The sequence below is a fragment of the Bos indicus genome, chromosome 17, assembly GCF_029378745.1.
Source record: "Bos indicus isolate NIAB-ARS_2022 breed Sahiwal x Tharparkar chromosome 17, NIAB-ARS_B.indTharparkar_mat_pri_1.0, whole genome shotgun sequence".
Taxonomy (NCBI): Eukaryota; Metazoa; Chordata; class Mammalia; order Artiodactyla; family Bovidae; genus Bos; species Bos indicus.
In genome coordinates, this window is record NC_091776.1 from 61,022,109 (window position 1) to 61,039,178 (window position 17,070).

At 58.3% G+C, this 17,070-nt stretch overlaps 1 protein-coding gene across 1 annotated transcript; it reads left to right on the plus strand.

The window, feature by feature from the left end:
- The first annotated feature begins 6,325 nt into the window (after nucleotides 1–6,325).
- LHX5 (LIM homeobox 5) lies at nucleotides 6,326–15,304 on the plus strand. The gene is made up of 5 exons (XM_019977050.2): nucleotides 6,326–6,513; nucleotides 8,545–8,768; nucleotides 9,420–9,697; nucleotides 10,398–10,563; nucleotides 14,343–15,304. Exons 1-5 carry the CDS (start codon nucleotides 6,341–6,343, stop codon nucleotides 14,708–14,710), a joined length of 1,209 nt encoding a protein of 402 aa, XP_019832609.2. The 5' UTR covers nucleotides 6,326–6,340; the 3' UTR covers nucleotides 14,711–15,304.
- The last annotated feature ends 1,766 nt before the right edge of the window (nucleotides 15,305–17,070 follow it).

Below are 17,070 nucleotides of genomic sequence, written 5' to 3' on the forward strand. Positions count from 1 at the left end.
AGACCAAGATAAAAGAAAGGGGAAGCAAGATACAGACTCAAATTCAGACTAGCTAGTCCGAGGGAGGATAATTAGAAAGTCTTCGGGATCCTCCATTTGGAGGTTAGCGCTCTCCTTTTGGGTTCCAGAGATGAAATGGATTGCAAGCATCTTCTCAGAAACAGCTCGGGGAGCCCAGCGTATAGCCTCCACGGTCGGATGCCTCAGTGGGGCCAGAAAGTCCGTGACCACGACTCCACGCGCCCCAGCACTGCCTGCTGTTGGACATTGCACGTGGAGGAGGTTGAGGCGGCCCTCCAGGCTAAACCGCCAAGGGAAGGAAGAGGACGGTGCCAACGGCACTCAGCTTGAACACTCGGTCAGCCTGGCAACCTGGGATTTGAGCCTAACCCAGCGAAGCAGCCTCTAGCCTTGCACAAAGCGTGGGGTTTTCCCTCTCTGAACAAAGGGTCAGCACTGCTCCCACAAGTTGGAGGACTGGCTTGCACCATTCCTTCTGTCCCCCAGGCTGCCCTCTGGCCCACAGGGATTAGCTCCAGTCTGCACCCTCCCCCTGCAGCCGGCGCCAAAGAGGGTGCTGTAACCAGTAGGCCCGGCTGGGTAGCCTGATGGCTGGGCCTCTGAGAGATGCATTCCAGGAGGGGATGGATGGCTGGAAAGAGAGCGAGGACGCCAGGCTCCACCCTACCCTGGCCCCAACCAGCTGGGTCTCTAAGCTGGCCAGCATGCACACACTTTGCAGCTGGATTTTCTGGATCGGCCAAGTGCAATCAGCCACTGCCCTCCAACCTCCCAGAGATGCCCTCCAGGTGGTGGCTTGCAGGGCTCCTCAGCACACTTCCACCAGCCTGCCCCCAGAAATCTGACCACGGGTCTCTGGCTCCAGTCCTGTCCCAAGGCCACCAGACTCAACAGTGGTCCCCAACTCCTGCCACTGCCCACGTCCCACAGGTCCCTCCCCACATATTGGACTGGGGACTCACTATTTGGACTGGGGATTCAGCAGCCTCGCACCCCAGTGCTAGGAGAGGGTGTTTAAGGAGGGGAGAAGTTTTATCACTGGTGAATAAATAGATGAAGGAAAGAAGAGGAAAGAAGAAAGAGATGGAGGAGTGGAAGGAAGAAGGAAGGAAGGGAGGGGAGGAATTCCCTGCCTTTTTGATTAAACGTTCCAGGTCGAGCCAGCCCAGTTAACGAGACCGTTAATTAAGCAGCGCAGGATTCAACTGACAGGAAGGCCCTGCCCCCCGCAGAGATGTTCTGGAAACCAAGCCGTCCACAGAGGAGAGCGAGGGGACACACCGGCTTTGTCACCCCTGCTTTCCAGGGTTCAGCCTATTCTCTGCCCTCTTGGGGACGCCCAGACCCCAACACTCTCCCAGCCTGGACTTGGGGCTGCCCCCAGCTGGCCGCCCCCATGGGGACCCTAGAAAGCTCAACCCCGGCCACCTCACTCCCATCCTCCCACCATCCCTTCTGTATCCCTGCCCGGATGCCGAGGCCTAAGCATCCGGGCAGGGTGCCTGACCCACTCCAAGCACCCGGTGGACGTCCACCCAAGCCAGCCTGGGCGCACATGTTCCGGGGATCATCCGGCAAACCCGAACTCTAGAGGGCAGGGGCTGGCGACTGGACCTGCCGATTCGGCTCTCTGGGTCTTCCCGGAGGAGCGCCAAACCGGCCGCTCTTCTCCAGGCTCCGGGCGGCAGGGCCCAGCCTCCACGCCCGCTCTTACTCGGGGGCCGATTCCTCGCGGCGGCGGGCAGTGAGCGGCGGCGCGGCGGGACGCTGAGTGTGTGTGCGCAGCGCGGCCTATATTTACACCCCAAACAAAATAATTACACTTTTGTCGGAGGGAGAAAGCCAGTGATTAGGCGCGGGCTCTTTGCGGCAAAACAGTTTCTCAGTGGTACACCAGTATAATTTTTCACGGCTGGCTGAAATCAAAGAGGGGAGGTAATGAATCCGGCGAGCAATTTAAATTTACAATTTGTAACGCCGCCGCCGCGCAGACCCGGCCGAGAGCGCAGCTCTGAGGCGCTCGCTGCGTTTGTTTAATGTTAAAGCCGCGCTGGCTCGGGGTGGGGGGGTGGGGGTGGAGTGTGCGTGTTGGGTGGGGGGCGGTAATGATGGAAGTCGGGAGAGGACAGGCTGGGCCGCCCCAGAGACCGCGGGGAGAAGACGACGAGGGACGCCCTTCCCGGGTTCCCCCAGAGCGCGCGGTCCCCGAGAAAGCAGGCCACTTCAGTCCATTCAAAGCAAGCGGTTGTCCTCAGATGAGCGAAGGGAGATGCTCTGGTTGCCAGAAAAGCCCCGTTTCTGCTTGGCTGCAGAATCTCCCCAGGATGGAGAGTTTCCGGTGAGGAGCAGGGAAGTGTTCTACAACCTGAGGGAAGGTCGGTTCCAAACGCTCAGAAGAGTCCCCAGTCCGGCCGCTGCCCCATGTCCTAGGCTGGAAAAGTCGGGAAAGGCGCCTCCCCGCAATCCCAGCTCAGCGCACCTCGAAACGCCCACCCCGGGTGGATGTGCGCCTCCTCGCCGGTAATTAATTACCGAACTCAAGGGGGAATATGCAAACCGCATATTACTAACTCTACAGGGCTTAAGTGATTGGAAACAGATTACTATCTTGTTTGTCTTTTGTCTGTTTTACTTATCCCGCCGCCGTCTGTCGAGTTGTAATGTTGATACTCTTTACTCTAGGAGGAAGATTTTTATATAGTAAATTCCATCAACATCTTGTATAAGTGACATTGCGTCTCCATGCATTACCCTGTTAAGACACAAGCAGTTTATTAGTTACATATAGGAGGGGATTTCGCTGCCTGGTCGCCATCTGTTAGCGCTGTTAGGGCGGGATAATTCGTCTAATAGTTGGTCTGCTGGCGTGTTTTTTTTTTTTCGGAAGCTGTGCGCCCTGGAAGGTGGAGGGCCAAGCAGGATGCCGCTGCCACTGGGCTGGAGTGAGGCGGTTTTGGACTGAGTGTGGGCTGTGCTCAGGGTCCCAGGGTAATTCCAAGAGGCTGTGACCTGGACACGATGGGTAAACTCAGCTACAGAAGGTAGAAGGCCAGGCTGGGGCTTCTGGAAGTGAAGCTTTATCTTCAGCCACCGGGCATCCATCCCTGGAGTGACTCACCACATCCAGGGCGGCGGGATGGGGCATGTTCCTCCTATCTCCCTGGTGTTGCACCTTAGCGGCTGGGGTCTGACTGTGCGTTGGCATTTAAGTACATAAAGGAGGTGAGGGCAGGTGGACTTATTCTAGTTGGAGCCTGGTACACAGGCACCCAGCAGCTGGCAGGGTGGGCAGAGCTGGGGTGGAAAGACTTGGCTTTTCAGGTACCCACTCAGGATGGGGGGAGACGGCTCAGCGCACCTAGTCCAGAGCAAGGGGAAAGATATCATCTAGACAGGGGCTTTTAATTACTGTGTGGGAGATCCAAACACACACCCCAAAATCTGCAGGGTGCACAAAGAGAATCTTTCATCGCAGCTTTGAGTCGGATACCAGATCGGAATGCCAGCAGCAAGCCAGAGCCAGGGAAATAAAAATCTAGAGAAACCGAGAAAGAAAGTGATGGGGGAACGGAGGGAAAAGGAAACCGAAAAAGAACAGAGGCTCATAAGAGAGAGAGACAGAAAGGAAACGATGTGAAGAGAACTCAGGGGAGGGGGAGACAAAGACCAAGGAGGGATCGCGATTCGCCTCCACTTGGAGCCCAAGTGCCTCTTTTCTCTCCGGTGCTTGTTTCACTCTGTCCCTGCCCTGTCTCAGCTCAATGACCCCTCGTAGCCCAGGAGGGCAGGGCCAGGCACTGCCAGAAACTGTGATTTCATGTGGGGTTCCTGGAGCTCTCCCAGCCTGGCCTGAGAGACCCAGCAAGATCCGGCCTCCTTGTTCCTGGCTGGTCCCAGCTCCAATCAGCCACACCTGTTCCTGGCTCGGCCCGCTGGAGGACAGAGTAACAGCAGAAGTGGCCCAGTTTGGGGACTCCCCTTCAGAAGTCCAGCTTGGGGGCCAGCACCCCACCTCAGTGACCAGCACCTGTCAATTCCTGTGCGGAGCCAGATCACTTCCCATAGAGACTGTGGCCTGTGAGGGGAAGCTAGAGGTCTGGACAGAAACCCAGGAAAAGTGAACACCCCGGAGCTTCCACCAACTGCCCCAAGTCAGGCATCCACAAATCCTGCCCCCTTTCAAATCCACAAAGGCAAGCGCAATAAAGTACACACACAAACATACCCCTCCCTGGGCGGGGGGGGGGACACCACAGGAGTCACATAAACAAAAGTACTGCTATCTGCAGAACTACACACACAAGGACTGACCCACAAACACATATCCACAAAATTCCACACCACGAATGCGCCCAACCCAGCTCAGTCACATACACGCACACTCACCTGCACACGATTCAGCTTCTTCAAAGTCCACTCTCACATCCATGTTAGCACACACCTACACAAGCAATCTTACACAGATGCACACGCACATAAGCAAATACTATCACATTCACATGGCTGCAAATATGCACATATATACATATATATGTACACACTAACCAACACAAACAAAAGCACGCACACTAATATACACAGATAATAGCAGCGCTATGCACAGGTACAAACACAAAAGATACACATGCCAAAATATATTCATATAATTGATTCCTGAGTAATATAAAGAGAGGCAAAAACAAGGTTCTCAAACAGCAAATGTATATTAACAAACTCAACAAATGCCCCCAAACGCATATCCACACCTAAGCTTTGGCATGTACACATGCAAGAGCACGCGCGCGTGCACACACACACACACACACAACTATACACTCATCTGGTTCCCAGCTTGTGGGCCCAAGCCCTGCAGACCCCATCGGCCCTCTTTTCTGAAGTGGGAAGGGAAAACCCCCACCTAGCTTGCCTGGCCTCCCTAACTTAGAGCATCCAGTTCAGTGGCTGGGTTGGCACTTTGGGAAAGAGGCATGTTTTTTTCCCTCCCCCACCAGAGTCACAGTCCTCCTCCACATACACCTGTGAACACCCTCCCCCCAACACGCTCGGAGCCCCGTGGAACGGCCTGTGTTCTATGAAGACTCCAACCTGCACACACAGCCGGGACGCCCAGCGCGTGCAAACAGCGCCCGCGCAATCTTCCAGCGTGCCGCCTCGGCCGCGCTACCCACTCACCGCGGCGCCGACTGGCTGACCCGGGATCCGGAAGGTGCCGCGAGGAGAGCGGAGACGCGGTGAACGCCACTTCTGAGCTGGCTTCGGGAAGACTGGTGGGCCCTGGATACCCTACTTCCCACATCGCCCCCGAGTCCCGTGGCCAGCGCAGGGTCTCGGAGCGGGCCAGAGAACATGCCCCCCAACCTGGGCCTGGGCCTGTTCGGTCTTTCTCTCTCTCTTTCCATGAGAAAGGCCGAGCTCGTCCCCAGTCCCCTTGTATGACAAAGGAAACCGGGGACGCCTCCCGGGAGTCCCGGGAACCTCTCTGCCGAAGCTCCAGGGCGCTGACCCTAGGGGCGCGCGGGTGGGGGAGTCCAAAACGGCGGGCTGGGCTGGGGAAGAGGAGGCAGACAGAGCGCGCGATCCTCGCCTTGAGCAACTTCTGCAAGTTCCGTGGATGGAGAAGGGGGCAGAGGTTCCCCACCTCCCCACTAGGCCTTGGAACCCTGCCCCCCCAAATATGTGTCAGGCGAGAGAAGACAGAGGCAGTTCTCAGATCGCGCGGCCCCCCAGCCCCTAGCCCCAAACTGGAAGGTAAATACTTACTTTGCCTCCGAACCAGGTACAAGCTAATACTCAACAATACTGATGCCTTGTTTTTTTTGCTCTGTCCGGACCGCAACGCTGTAGCCAATTTAGATATGCTATAAATTTAAGAGGTTGCCATGGCCACCGCGAGCCCATTGGCCGCTGGGCCCCCTACGTGCCTCGCCACGTCACCAAATCTGAATAAGGATGCGCGAATTAGGCGGCGGCCAGACAAAGATGAGGATCGGGACCGCTTGAAAGTGGGGGAAAGTGCCGGCGCCTCCGCCACCGGGGAAAGCCGCTCGGCAGAGCCGAGGCCAGCAGCCACCCAAGATATATTGAGGCGCGCGGCCCGGGGCATGAGACTGTGAACGCCACCAGTCCCCACCCCACCGCGGGCAGCCTAGCGCCAGGCCCAGGAATCACCCGAGGACTTGACCGGCTGAGTCTTGGTTCGGACCGGACTCGCCCGGCGGCGGCCAAGAGGAGAGGCAAAGAACAGCGGCGGGGCCGGGGGCCCGAGGGCCGGGGGCCCAAAGGGAGGTCGAGGCGGCCCGAGCCGCCGGGGCGCAGGGCTATGATGGTGCACTGTGCCGGCTGCGAGCGGCCCATCCTCGATCGCTTTCTGCTGAACGTGCTGGACCGCGCGTGGCATATCAAATGCGTTCAGTGCTGCGAGTGTAAGACCAACCTCTCGGAGAAGTGCTTCTCACGCGAGGGCAAGCTCTACTGCAAAAATGACTTCTTCAGGTAAGTGGCCCGTGCTGCCCCTGCTTGCTGCCCGAGCGCCCGCCCCGCGCGCGCTCCGTTGGGGCACCGGGGAACGGAAGAGACCCACCCCACCCTCCCGGTCTCACCAGCTTCAGTGGGGAGCCGGCTCACCCAGCAAGCTCTTGCTGTCCTCGGTCCAGCAAGGGCCGGAACCCAGGCGGAGTGAGAAGAACGCGGCTGGCTGCTTCTAGCTGGCTTTTCCAGGCCGGCTTGGATCAGCGGTGGGGCAGGGAGAGGAAGCCTGACTAACTTGCTCCACACTCGTCTCTGCCCCTTCCTAGCCGGCACCACCCCAGGGTGGAAGCTTTCAGCCGGGTTCTGAGAGACTAAGGATTTTGGCGAAGTTAGGGACAGCTGAGGGCTTCACCCACCAGGCAGAGTGTGGGCTGTCCAGAGGCTGGGCTCTGGGCAGGTAGGGTTCCCCGGGCCTTTCTGGACAAACAGAAACTTCCCAGCCCCAGAGGGGGCTCAGCCAGAAAGGTCTCCTCTGGTGATGGGAAGGGAATCTTCTCCTCAATCCCCCCATCCGCATCCACCCCCCACTGGCCTCAAACTCCTTAAACATTTTCTCTTCTGTTGAAAGTACAAACGAAATGAAGCTGGAATCAGGACCTGCAGGGCCTACCCTTGCTGCCCCCTCGGGCCCTCAGGCAGATCACAGAGATCACTTTTCTAAGTCTCTGTTTCCTAGCTGAGAAATGTTGAGGGTTGGCCTGGAAGGCTGTGGGGTTTTGGCCGCTGGGCCTGGCCCGCTTCCCCACGGGTGCCCAGAGTCAGCTTTGTGAGTGCGAATTCCAGGCGCAGAGGGAAGAGGGGGGCATGATTAACGCTGTGCAGAAAGGCTGCTCACCGCCCCGGTGGCTGGCACTGGGGAATTTGAATAGGAGAAAATGTCAGTCGCGCCTTTACACGTGTAAACTCCCCGGCCCCAGAGGCCCAAGGCCCCTAATGTGGTGGTGCTTGCAAAGCACCTAATGATTTTTGATAAGGTGCATATGGCCAATTATGCTGCCGGATAAGGCCAAAAGTGACTTATGGCTTCTAATGCCCTCACTACATCAACGTCACCCAAATTCACCCTGTTTAGAGACGTGGGTGTGAGCAGACGTGGGGCCCCAGAGTCCTGGGCCCTTGCCCTCTCTCCCCCGGCACCTCACTGCTCCCCCTTCTCCTCACCCCTCCCTGTGCTGGTCTGCATCATCCATTTCAGGGGAGGCCGCCGACTCCCAGCGCTCCTAGAAGAAAGAAGAGGATTTAGACAGGGAACACAGAAAAGGAGGCATTGGAGAGATCCCGAGTTCTGGCCATGCAGGTTTAGGACTGCTTTCTGATCACATATCCTCCTCCCCTACCTGCCAGGGCCTGGGATCTGGGGACCTGGAGGCCCAGTCCCTGCCTTCCAGAGCCCGCAGGCCCCTGACCAGCTCCAGTGGGGCCCAGAGCAGGGCCTGGAAAGTCTACAGTGCTGGGAATCAGTAGAGGCTCTCTCCTTCCTGCTTAGGTTCAGCTCAGGAGAGGGTCCCCCTCCGTGCTCCATTGCTAGGACCCACCAGCCAGGCTGATTGACCCCACCTGGATCTTAGCAGACTGTTTAGGATCCAGAAGGCAAAGCCAAGAAGTGGTCCCAACCCAGCCTGCCTGGCTTTAAAATCCTCCCTGACCTCCAGAGCAGAGTTTGCCTGGAGCATCCCAGGGAGGATCTGGTAGGAGTGGGGGAGGAGGAAGAGCACGACTTGGGGTGCTCTGGGCTTTCTCCTCGGCTGAAGGCTGCACCCATTGCCAGAAGCCCAGCAGAGTTCAAATGAACCCAACCACCGAGGCACAGTCCAGGGTGTTTTGTCTCCTGTCTGGCATTTCCGGCCAGGGAGGACAGGACAGAACAGAGATCTCCCGTTGACAGACATGGAAATGCAGGCTTCTCAGAAGCTAGGGCGGGACAGGAGGAGGTCAGGGCTTGGGGAGGATGGGACACTGGGCTGGCCTCAGGTGACAGGCCGTGTCCGTCTGCAGGCGCTTTGGCACCAAGTGTGCGGGCTGTGCACAAGGCATCTCACCGAGCGACCTGGTTCGCAAGGCCCGCAGCAAAGTCTTCCACCTCAACTGCTTCACCTGCATGGTCTGCAACAAGCAGCTGTCCACGGGCGAGGAGCTCTACGTCATCGACGAGAACAAGTTCGTGTGCAAGGACGACTACCTGAGCTCCTCTAGCCTCAAGGAGGGCAGCCTCAACTCGGGTAGGAGGCCCTCGTCCCTCCCCGGCCCAGGCCCCAGCGCCCTCCCCACTTTGCCCCCTGCCTGGAGGTGGTGCCCGGGTTCAGAGCTCTCCACTCAGAGGTCAAGGCACACGGAGGGGCCGTGGGGGGCTGGTGAAGAGGGGCAGCGTTGGCAGCGAGCCTCTTAGGATACTTCCCGCGCCTGCTCTTCCCCTGCCCTCCTCCAATTCTTGTACAAGCGGTCCTCCTCCTCCAATTTGGAGCCGCGCAGTTTCCCCTTTCCGAGTCTTTTCAGCTCCTGCTAGTTTCTAGCTGCATAGTGAGGATAGTAATTGGGGGTCTGCAGGAAGGAGAGGTGGGTAAAGAAGATCCCAGGCCAGGAGGGCGTCAGGACCCTCCTCGCGTCCCCTCTCCCGAGAGCGCGCCTCCCCCTTTCTCAAGCGCTGGCTGGGAAGTGCTGGGAGGGCTTGAGAAGGGCCCCTCGGAAGGCCCGGCCCCGCCTGGAGGGAGTGGGCAGGCGTCGGGCCCCTGAGGGAGGGGCTGCGACAGGTTTGGGGTGGGAAACCCGCCGCGGTTGGTGGTGGCCCGGGCCGCCGAGAACCCTCTACCCGACTAGAGAGGTTTCGGGCTGCCGCTGACGTCCTGTTCACTTCCCGCTCCGTCCGCCCGCAGTGTCGTCCTGTACGGACCGCAGTTTGTCCCCGGACCTCCAGGATCCACTCCAGGACGATCCCAAGGAGACTGACAACTCGACGTCGTCGGACAAGGAGACGGCCAACAACGAGAACGAGGAGCAGAACTCGGGCACCAAGCGGCGCGGCCCGCGCACCACCATCAAAGCCAAGCAGCTGGAGACGCTCAAGGCCGCCTTCGCCGCCACGCCCAAGCCCACGCGCCACATCCGCGAGCAGCTGGCGCAGGAGACCGGCCTCAACATGCGCGTCATCCAGGTGCGGCCCGGCCCGGGCCACCCCTCCCCAGCGCCGCTGCGTCCGCGAGCAGGGAAGCTCGGAGGAGCCTCGCACCCAGCCTCCCTGGCTAAGAACGCGCCGAGTTCGGCGCAGGGGCAGGCGGTGCGCCGGGGGTCGGGGCCCGCTGGTCACACTCCTAGCCGGAAGATCCAGCCTGGCCCTGCTGTCTTCCAGCGGTGCCATCTTGGGCGGGTCACTTCACCTCACTGATTCCCGCCCCTCACCCCTTTCAAGGAAGATTTTAAGCCTCGCTGGAGTACGGGGACCTTTCCCTTCCTCCTATCCTCTGAGCAGAGGAAGAGGCGCTGTTTGTTCTCCGCGTGCTCCCTCCGGGCGCCCGACGCGCGGGCAGACAGAAAAACGGCCAGAGCCCGGCTTGGGGAGGCGAGGGGCCGAGACCAGCGCCTTGCTGGGCGGGAGGCCTTTATAAAGCCGTCACACTGCGGACGGGCCAAGGACCAGGAAGCCCAGCTTTTTATGAGTCGCCCCACGGGTCCGCAAAATCCTTCACCCTTGGCTGGTTCGCCGAGGCCCCCCTCCACCCCTCTGGTCTAATCCGGCCCGGCCCTCCGGCTCGGCATTCTTGGTGCGAAGGAGGCGCTAGGACCCAGCAGGGGCGGCCCGGGCAGGGAAAGAAGGGGACCCAGGTCAGAGCTCACGGCCCCCTCCTCTATCCCAGGTGTGGTTCCAGAACCGACGGTCCAAAGAACGCCGGATGAAACAGCTGAGCGCCCTGGGTGCCCGGAGACACGCCTTCTTCCGGAGTCCGAGGCGCATGCGTCCGCTGGGCGGTCGCTTGGACGAGTCGGAGATGTTGGGGTCCACTCCGTATACCTACTACGGAGGTAAGCACCCCGCCTTGGACGTGGTGCCTCACACCTAGGTCAGTGCTGGTTGAGAGTGCAGGCCTGGATCCCTGCGATCTGGGGTGCCCAGGGGACCCCCTCCTCCTTTCTACCCACGAAAAACATACACAATCATGAACACACCTTAAGAGACACGAATCAACAGGGGCAGACCCACGCTCAGATACTTTCTGGACAGAAAATCAGACACAAGCGTTCACTCACCCATGCCTTGATACCCACAGATAAACATGTGAGACAAGCAGTGACACACTCACCCACGCAGGACGCACACGAGTTCAGAGACCTTGGAGACCCGCGTCTAGGCACATGATCACCCACAACCAACACAGGTATACCCCACCCCCTGGGTATACTGACAGACACTCTGACACTCTCCAGGTCAAGCACTCAGCGTGTACCCACCCCAGCCTGAAACACAACCTTCTGCCGCCCTGGCCCACAGGCTGGCCTGGCGTATTTTGGCACCAGCAGGAAAGCAGGCCCTGGAAGGCAGCACCAACAGTAGGGATGGAGGGGTCAGGGGTCCCCTGGGGTCACCCCCTTGCTATCTTTCAAGACAGCATCTCCTTTTCCGACCTCGGGGACCGTGCACACAGCATCTGGACCGTTTAGCCCAGATGCCTGGCAGTTGGGCAGGTTTTGCTGGACTAGGACTCTGGCCCACCCACCAGCTGCAAGAACACCAGGGTTCATCAGGACTTGGGGTGGGGTGGGGTGGGGGGAAGCAAGAATTGAGCCAACCCAGTTATCCACTCTCTGTTAAGGCTGCAGGAGGCAAGGAGCCCAGCATGGCCCAGGAGAATTCCTCTGTTCCTGTTAGCAGGCTCAGGCCTGGGTCCACTCTCTTCTTAGTCACCTCTTCCCTTTCTCCTTCTCTCTTCTGTCCTCCCTTCTCCCCTCTGCGTTCACTTCAGTCTCCTGGGTGACCTCTCCTGACTCCCTCACCTAGTATTTTGTTGAGACCCAGTTGCTCCGGGGACACTATTGGACTGACTCACCCGTACTGTGCATCCCAGACTTGTGGGCTCAAGGAAGGCATCCCTCCTGCTGAGCCTCTGAATTTGGGGAGCCCCCAGGAATGCCTTTGCCTGAGAGGGATCTCTGCTGCACCCAGTCGGGGGAAGGGGGTGGCCCTAGTAACCCAGATTGGTGAGAGGTGACTTCTTTTAGAGAAGTCAGCTGAGTGGCAGTGTGGATGGAGAGGGCCAGGATCCCGGTGCCCAGGCAGATCCAGGAAGGAAAATAGGAGCACCCTCTACCAGCTTTGTTTTATCCACAGGCCTGGCAGGTTAGCTCTTCTGGCCCGGCCAGGGTCCTCAGAAACTGTGGCTGAAAAATGGTGATGTGCTTTTAGGGAAGAGACTGAGATGGCAGGGCAGGTACAGACGCCAAAGGGAGTCGGCCTAGTGGACTTGTCCTGGGGCGTCTACTCACCGACTCTCTCCACCTATCTTTGCCTCCGTGCGCGCAAAATCTCCGCCCGGCGCAGGGAGGTTGGCGGGGCGGTACCAGTCCGGAATTTTTCCCCGCCTGGGTAATTAACCAAGGTTTCCCCCAGGACCAGCGTGCCTCCCACCAATCCGACCGCCTCTTCTACCCCCGTGTCTGCTGGATAGGGTGGGGCCTGGACACGCGGGGCCCCTCTTTCCCCGGAATGGGTGGGGGGACGGCAGCAGACCCCCCAGCCCCAGGGAGGCAGCCCCGCCTAATCCGCGCTGGGAGATCCCGGTGGCGGCGGCCGGCAGCGGGCGAGAAAGGGGCCGGGCGGCGGGGCCGGCGGCTCCCCGTGGGAGCGGGGACAAAGCCCCAGCTGCGGCTTTTGTGCCCTTTTCAGACGGCGTTTGTTCCAATTACCTCCGGCCCGGCCGCCATATGGGCGGAGGCGGCGCGCTCCGCGCGGGGGCCGAGGCCCTCGCTGGCTAGCCGGCTCGCTCCGGACCGTGGCCGTCCCCCATCGCCGTCCCTTAGGGGCCCCAAATTCGCCGCTTCCAACCTTTCTCTTCACTTACGGGGAGAATGGAATGAGTGGTTTTTAAAAAATAATTGGCGACCGTTTTGGCTGTTGCCTAAACCGTCTCCAATCCCGCCTCCAGACACTCCCCATTTGGACTGATGTCAAGGAGGGTTTGGGGAGGGAAGAGGGCGACAGGGGGAGTCCAGCAGTAGCCCCGGCGACACACCCCGGCCCTAAACAGGAGGCGTGGGTTTGCTGAAGAGACCTCGGCTTCCGGACGCGCTGGTTTTCCCTCCGCCCAAAGCGGGTTATTGTCAAGGATGCTCCTTTCGTGGGGTCCCACGCCCCACTCTTTCATGGGGCGACCCGAGGGGGAGGGAAAGAGGCTCTGTCCTCTGTTCGGAAGGGCTTAGGGAAGGGGGCTTTAGGAGGAGGTCGCGGAATTGACTTAGAAACCCTTTGTCGAGAATGGGCGGGAGTGTAATCTGGAGCCACTGCGCTCCCCGAATTTGTGGGCAATATTCGAATTTGTGCATTTTTCCGCCGAGAGAGCCAAGAGCTATCACCAGATTAGTAAAAGGGCTGAATGTCCCCAATGCCCCAAAACTTTGGGAGTCCTGGCAACCCCACCCCGGAGGACACAGCTTTTACCCCAAGGCGCACGGATCTCTAGACGTGGCCCGGCGAGTGCTCTTATCGTCCCCCACCTCCCCAAATCTCTGGGGCTGAGCTTTCTCCATTCCTGGCCAGGTGAGGCCGGGGCAACCGATCGGAGCCCCACATTCACCGGAATAGACGATGGGGGCTCGGCGAAGGGAAGGAGAGGGCTCTGAGGCCGCCTGGCATGGTCCGCGGCCAGGTTTCGGCGGCCGGGGCCGAACTCGCCAGCGCTACTGCACTCCGGCTGCGCTTCTCCCAGGTTGGGTCGCCGCCCGATCGCAACCATTTCACCTTCAGGTCTCTTTCCGCAATCTCTGCCTCCCTGCCCTGCTCCTCGCCCGGGTCTCTCAGCTCCTGGGTCTCTCAGCCCCCGTGTCCCTGGCCCTCTGTCTGACTCATCTCGCGCGTCTCTGGACGCCTCTGTCTCTCCCCACCTTCCATCTTGTTCCTGGGTCTCTCCCCAGATTTTTTCTGCATCTCTAAACACACAGCCGCCTCAGCTTTCCCTTTCCGGCTCCTGAACTATCTCTGTTTTACTCGAATAACCCCGGGTGTCTATCTCAGCCTTGGGTTCAGTGACTGAGTCTCTTTTCTTGCCTCCCCTCGGACTCTGAGTCTGGGCTGTCTACTTGCGTGCGGTCCTACCGATCTCTCCCTGTCTCTTTATTTGGCAGTTGTCCAGTGCCTCGCGCTCTCTGTGTATCTCTCGCCAGCTCTAAGGCACTGTCTGGAATCCTCTGTCTCTTGAGCTTCCCCCGTGACCTCTGTCTCCTCTCCGTCTCTGTGTCAGGGAACCTCTGATGTTGAAAGGTGTGTGTCCTTCATCGTCCCTGAGTCTCTCCCAGCTCCTGAGACTGTAGCCTTTGCGTCTCACTGGTTGTCTGTCTCCCCAGCACGAACTCCGAGTCTGGCCCTCCGCTCCTCTGGCCTGCCTCTCCACGGGTCTTTCTCTAACCTCGAGTCTGTGTCGCATGGTCCCCATGAACGTCCTGTCCCGCCAGCCCCAGCCGCATCTGCACCTCTCTGCCCTTGGTCTCCCTGGGTCCCCTCCCCCGGATCTCCTCCCTCAGGCCCCTTGAGTCCTTCTTCAGCGACCTCCCCATCTCTCACTCTCCCCTCTGCCGCCCTGTCCCCTCCGCAGACTACCAAGGAGACTACTACGCGCCCGGAGGCAACTATGACTTCTTTGCGCACGGCCCGCCGTCGCAGGCGCAGTCCCCGGCCGATTCGAGCTTCCTGGCGGCCTCGGGGCCCGGCGCGACGCCGCTGGGCGCACTGGAGCCGCCGATCGCTGGCCCGCACGCCGCCGACAACCCCAGGTTCACCGACATGATCTCGCACCCGGACACGCCGAGCCCGGAGCCAGGCCTGCCCGGCTCGCTGCACCCCATGCCGGGCGAGGTGTTCAGCGGCGGCCCCAGCCCCCCCTTCCCCATGAGCGGCACCAGCGGCTACAGCGGACCCCTGTCGCACCCCAACCCTGAGCTCAACGAGGCCGCCGTATGGTAAGGCCACCGGGCCGGGCCGCTCCCCCGCGCTTGGCCCCGGGGACCCGCCCGGCCGGCTCCCGCCGCCCCCACCCCGCCAACCTCAGCCCGGACGCAGCCTCCCTAAACCAAAATGCCCAACGTGGACACAGCTCGCTCTCTCGAGAGTCCGAACTCAACCGGCAGCTGCTGCTCGGCTGGGCGCGAAGGAGGAGGACCGCCCCCCGCCCCCCATCTCCATCCTCCCACCGAGGCCTCTCCGGGAACCCCCTGCCAGCGTCTCCCGGCAGCTGCGAGCGATTTCTTGGGACCAAAGTGTTAACTCCGGAGGGTCAAGAGATTTCAAGCACGCTCTAGGCTTCCCCCGACCTCTCCCCCAACCGACACACCACCTCTTTGGACCAAGAGAGGGCTGACGCCAAGGGATGGAGACGATTTCTTTTTTCCCCCCTCCCTGGAATCCGACTGGCATTTTGTAATCGTATTTCTCACTCTGCTTTCCCGTCTTACAAAAAAAAAAAAAAAGATAAGAAAAAGAGAGATTGAAGGGAGTGAGGAAAGGGAGCAGAATGAGTTAGAAGATGGAGAGAGAGCCAGCAGAGAGATGGAGAGAGTGAGAAACATGTTTGAATGGGGGGCGAGTAGGGGTGGGGGGGGGGGGGTCACTGGAAGACAGCTCCACCTGCGCGTTCGCGCCCCCTGGTGGTCAACCTCGATGATCACGGTCAGCTTTTCTAGGAAGAGATGGGAGCGGTCCGGACATGGCCAGCCCAGGGCCAGACCCCCACCTCTTCTTTCCTTTGACATTTACTTTGAGCCCGGGGGTCCAGGCCAGATTCAAACACTTGCCCATCCTGCCCTCCCGCTTGGGCAAGGCGCCAAGATTTCTGGGCTCTGGCCCACAGACCACCCTCCGTGCCCAGGTCCTTGGAGGCTGGGCGGTCAGGATGTACAGTATTATACTTTTTTGGAAGTTGAACGCTTCTAGTTTCCTTATTTTGTATAAAGAAGAAACAAATAAAGTATGTTTTTGTGTTTACTGTTTATTTATTGTACACTAGTTATCTGGGGTTGGACATTTTTATATTTTTAAGAGGAGGGTGGGCAGAGTGGGGGAGGGGAGCCAGAAAGAGGTTTACCTAAAAAAAAAAAAGGCAAAAAAAAAACCCACAAAAAAAATCAACTTTTTAAAAAAGAAAGATTAATAAAAAATTCTTTTTTCCCTCCATGCTGTGTGGTTTTCTTTTTTCTTTTTCTTTTTTTTTCCTTTTTGCCTCTGTCTTCAGTCACTCTGAATTAATGGAACTATTCTGGTTCTTGTTTCTGACATAAACCAGACTTGATGGATGCAAAGACCTCTCATCTAGCAGGGTGATGGGAGGGGTTCTTTTGGCAACTAACAGGTAAGAAAGATGCCTGCCATTTTTTTTTTTTTTTTGACAGATATGATGCACCAATAGTATCTCCCCCAGTTTTATGTAATACCCTGATCTAACACAAGCCAGCCTGGCACATAGTAGGCCTTCAAAATATTTGATGACTGAATGGGTGTGTGACTTGTTTATCACCAGGGCAATTCGAGCTTCACTCATTACTCCTCCGGGTAAAACCAAACAAACAAAAAGTAGGTTGGGACTTGCCAGGCAGTCCAGTGGTTAAGACTCCACATCTCCATTGCAGGGGTCGTAGGTTCGATCCCTGGTCAGAGAACTAAGATCCCACATGCCTAGTGGTGCGGACAAAAAAAACAAAAGCAGGCTGGTAGGGCCAGTGCTGCAAGACTGTGTTAGGACAGAAATGCCCGCAGGGAGAACAAGGCTGTTCGTCCTGCAGTTCTTAACGCAGTGCCTGCTTGGGTCCTTCGGTAGATCAGCATGGTGGAAGGGAGTTCTTGAGATTTAATGGGTCTGAGGCTACTCCCTAAAGACAAGTCCCTCCCTCTCTCTGCCTCAGTTTTCCTACTTTCAAAAGTGGGGACTAGAGGGAGTCCTTTCTATGACTTCATTCATTTGCAGCTCAAACACTGTAGGATGAGAAAAACAGATGAGAGAAAATAGATGGAAGAGGGTCCTGCATTTGGACGTCTTTTCTCCCAAGCTTAGGGTGGGGAGGGGCTTACCCATTTTAGCACCAGCAGGAAAAGGAGGGGGACTGGGAGCTGGTGGGGAGTGAACCACCACGGAATGGACACATGTTAAGAGCCCTCCTCATCGCTCCTTCTTTCATGCGGACATCACAAGAATAATTCAAGATGACCTGACTTTTTCTTTTCTTTCCTTATAGCACATTTGTATTTATCAGACAAATGCTACTTGCTCGTGGTGGAAAATCTAGAAAATGCAGATAAGCAGAAGAAAGAAAAGATAATCCCCCAGAATCTCA